Here is a 3933-nt window from a genome sequence, read left to right as displayed (position 1 = left end):
CCCAACATTAGGTCCTCATTTTTCCCCTCCCTCCCCGGGCTGTAACTCTTTATGGGAAGAGAAAGCCTTGTCTTTCTCCTAAGAAGTGGGCTGGTGGTTTTGAACTGCCAACCTTGGGTTAGCAGCCCATCTCGTCACCTAAGACAGCACGGGGGCTCCTATCACAGCCTACAGTACTGTGTAATTACTCTAGGGACTCAGAAGGGTCCCTAGTGGCACGGTTAAGCATTGGGTTGCTAACCACAGGTTGGCAGCTGAAAGCCATCAGCTGCTCCCTGGGAGAAACAGAGCTCTCTGCTCTCCTTAAGATCTGCAACCTCGGAAACCCCACAAAGGGTTGATATCAGTTGGAACTGACTTGAAAGCAGTGGGATTTTTTGTTTGGATGGACTCATATATAAAACTTACCTCTAGGATGGGATTCAGGGGGTTTAAAAATCTCAAGTCTAAGTTACTCATTCATTAACCTTCTTAAATCTTAAGTGACTGCTATCTCTTTTTGGTGCTAGAATCTAGTAGAAAATATCAAATCTGATGCACTAAATCAAATGCAAAATGATATAATTTCTTTTGCATTTAGTAGATCAACACTTCATCAAGCTTCTATGACTTGGAAATGCTGTCCCTTGAATTATTAATGCCACTTCCCCCAAAGCTTAGGTAAATGGCTGGCAGGGACTGAAATGGTTAAGATTGTAGGAATGCCTATAAGAGCGGATAAAGTGAACTCCTTGATTATCTGCCACCCAGGGATGGTTTTCTCCAACAACAGGAAAAATGGAAACTACTAGAATTGCGGTGCCCCTAAGTGGTGCAGAGGATTCCTGGTAGCATAGTAGTTAAGCAATGAGCTACAATCTGCAGGAGCAAGGCTGGGCTTTCTGCTGCCCGAATTACAGTCTTGGAAGCTCACAGGGGCAGTTCTACTCTGTCCTGGAGGGTCGCTATGAGTCGGCATCGACTGGGTGGCAGTGAGTTGGATTTTGATTTTTTGGTTTAAGTGGTGCAAAAGGTTCAGTGCTTGGCTGCTAAATGAAAGGCTGCAATTTGAGTCTGCCCGCACACTTTGAAAGAAAGACCGAGCCATCTTGCTTCCAAAAATCTGCCACCAAACACTATGGAGCACAGTTCCACTGATGCTTAAGGATAGACAGGAGTGGGAGCCAACTCCATGAGGGCTGATTACCAGAACTGAGGGGCTCCTTGGAAAACGCATTAGAATTTCTGAACAACAGGGAAGAGGAAATAGCCTGGTGGGAATCTAGCAGACAGGAAACTGAAATGAGCAAACACTGATTGCTTTTTGCAGACACCACACAACTGCTGAATTAAACATTTAGTCACTGTTAGGTGTGTCAGAAAAACTACCCAGCAACTTCCTAACATGGGTGTAGCTCCAAAAAGGGGGCCAATTAAGAACAATCCTATTAAAAAACAAAACAAAAAAAGAACAATCCCATGTATTCTTTAAAACACAAAGTGGAAGCCATAGTTAATTTTCAACTACCCTTTCTTCCTTCCACTTACGAAACTGAAGGTGAAGCAGGGCCAAGCACAGAACTCACTGACAGGGCATTTCTTGAGGTTTTAGGCCCAAGTTCATCTTTTAAAAACAAGTCTCACAAAAATCCTAGCTCTTTTGACTTGAACATTTCCCTCGCTTAAAACTAGCAAAGAGATCAAATGGAGAAGTGATTTGCTTGTGTAGACCTTTGAAAAAAATCTTGGGTGTCAGCCTTTAAAACTTGACTTTCCTGATTTGGAAACACAGAAACTATGACATCAGCAAGAATTACTTCCTGACTAAAGAAATTACTACAGAGGGTGCAAAAAGAATGCTGAATAAAGACTTAATTCTTCTGAAGTAAAGATGTAAAAACAACAACAACAAAAACGGGCGGAAATCTTCTGCTTTCAAGTTTCTTTCTCAATTATAACTGCATCAAAAGATTGACAGTATAAAGTAAGAATAAATCCTTTTCCAAAGTCAGATGGCTACTTAATGGGGAAAACTAGTATTCAACCACAGATTTAACTTACTCCCCTCAAACGGTATTCTTTCCATTCTAACCAAAAACAACACCAAACGCATTGCCATCGAGCCCCTTATGCTACAGAATAGAACTGTGGGTGAGAGCGCTCCTGGCTGTCATCTCTACAGAAGCAGAAAGCCAGGCCATTCTTGTGTGGTGCTGCCGAGTAGGTGCCAATGACCAGCCTTTACATTAGCAGCCCATTCTAGGATCTGTAAATAGATTTCCATTCTTTCTTATTCTTAAAGAAAACCCATCACAGGCACCAAGTGGGATTCTCTAACCTCAACCCTCCGGAGCCATCAGTCTTAGTGAAACCACAGTATATAGCACAGTGCAGCTGACACGACGACTAGGCGCTCACTGAAAATCAAGGAAACAACTGGAGGTAATCAATAGCCCCCAACCCTCTCCTCCCACCCCCACTTCCTTTTGCTCAGAAAACTGTAATAAATGCTGTGATGGATGGCGGGGACCTAAACTATGGAAACAGAAGTACTGAATTTGAAGATGATATAAGCTCTAGGTTCCAGGCCCAGTGCCGCCAATTTCTGGGTCAGGATGATGGGGTGGGGTGATGGAGTACACTGAAACACCCCCACTTTCTGTTAAAATATTTTCTGTATATCTAAAACTGCTCTATAAAAATCGCACTCACTGCCATCAAGACATGCTGACTCAGAAACCTGGGTTTCTGAGACTGTCACTGTTGACGGAAGTAGAAAACCCAGCCTTTCTCCAGTGGAGCTGCTGGTAGTCTCGAACTGCTGATTGTGAGGATCACAGTCCAACATATAACCACTTTACCACCAGGGATCCTCCTATAAAAATAGTCTACTTTAAAAAGAAACAATTCTGTCCCTAATTCTCCAAGATTGGAGCCTTTGGAAGCTCAAAAGCCAAGTGTTAACTTTTGGGGTTGTTTCTCTCTGCTTTTCAATGATGCGGTCTTCTTTTTCCTGGGGTGCAAAGCAAAGTAGTTTGGAAAGGTCATGAAGGCTTGAATTTATGATTGGTACATGAATTCACAAGGTGCTTCCAATTCAATAGCAAAGGAAAGAGATTCCACGCTCACAGTCTCCAAGCAGTCTAGCAAGAGGCGGCGGAAAGTTCAATGCCTCTGCCTCATCGTGTGACTTTAGGCAATTTGTCTAATCTCTCCTTGTCTATATCCTCATCAGTACAATGAGGCTCATAATCAGATACTACAGTAAAGATCAAATTAATAAATTGGAAAAACTTTGAACAATGCCTGCCACGTGGTGAACATTAGATATATGCTTGTTACTATTATACTAATGTATGTGATTATCGTATTCTAGTGGCAACAAGAAAACTATGAAAACCATCCCATGCATCTCTTACTTTTAATATGTCCTTTGACATCACGATCTTCCCCTGAGTGCTCTTCCTCGTAATGTGACTGCAGCTGATAGAAAGACTGCAGGTCCTTCAGGCACAGAGGGCAAAGGAAGCCCTCCCTCACTTCCCCTGGGTCATCCAGGGAAGCCATGGCAGTGCCCTTTCAACCACCACAAGGTCGTGGCATCATGCCAAGAGTCAATGAGATTCTGCCAAGAGGGGCTAGGGTTCCTGAAGGGTTAGCTTAACCAGACAGCACCCTGGCGATAGGGAAGTCTCATCTTGACCTTGGATGAGGTGTCCTCTCTGGAGCTGTAGGAGCCCTGAGAAAGTAAAGAAGGGGGAAAAGGCCAATTCAGACAAATTGAAAATTCATTAGTATTACTTTTTTTACAATTCAGCAAGGGTCTTTAATGTTTGTTCTGAACTGCAACTTTCTGAAAGCAAGTTACTGTATGTATTCGAGTATAAATCGAGTTTTTCCAGCACATTTTTAATGCAGTTTTTGTGGTAAAATTAGGTGCTTCAACTGATATTT

General features: G+C 42.8%; 1 protein-coding gene across 2 annotated transcripts in view; it reads right to left on the bottom strand.

Annotated features, from left to right (window-relative positions):
- The window catches only part of RBSN (rabenosyn, RAB effector), a 25070-nt gene extending 21352 nt beyond the window's left edge, over positions 1 to 3718 (bottom strand). For both annotated transcript variants that reach the window (XR_006680035.1, XM_013004559.2), the window contains exon 1: positions 3399 to 3718. Coding sequence is in view for 1 of the 2 variants with exons in the window: in XM_013004559.2 (XP_012860013.1) it covers positions 3399 to 3546 (148 nt within the window). In the remaining variant the exon portion in view is untranslated. The remainder of the gene's footprint in view (positions 1 to 3398) is intronic.
- Between the last annotated feature and the right edge of the window lie 215 nt (positions 3719 to 3933).

This window comes from Echinops telfairi, unplaced genomic scaffold, assembly GCF_000313985.2.
Source record: "Echinops telfairi isolate 266 unplaced genomic scaffold, ASM31398v2 ScPeMD7_31;HRSCAF=116, whole genome shotgun sequence".
In the NCBI taxonomy this organism is placed as follows: domain Eukaryota; kingdom Metazoa; phylum Chordata; class Mammalia; order Afrosoricida; family Tenrecidae; genus Echinops; species Echinops telfairi.
This window is presented reverse-complemented; position numbering and strand designations above follow the sequence as displayed.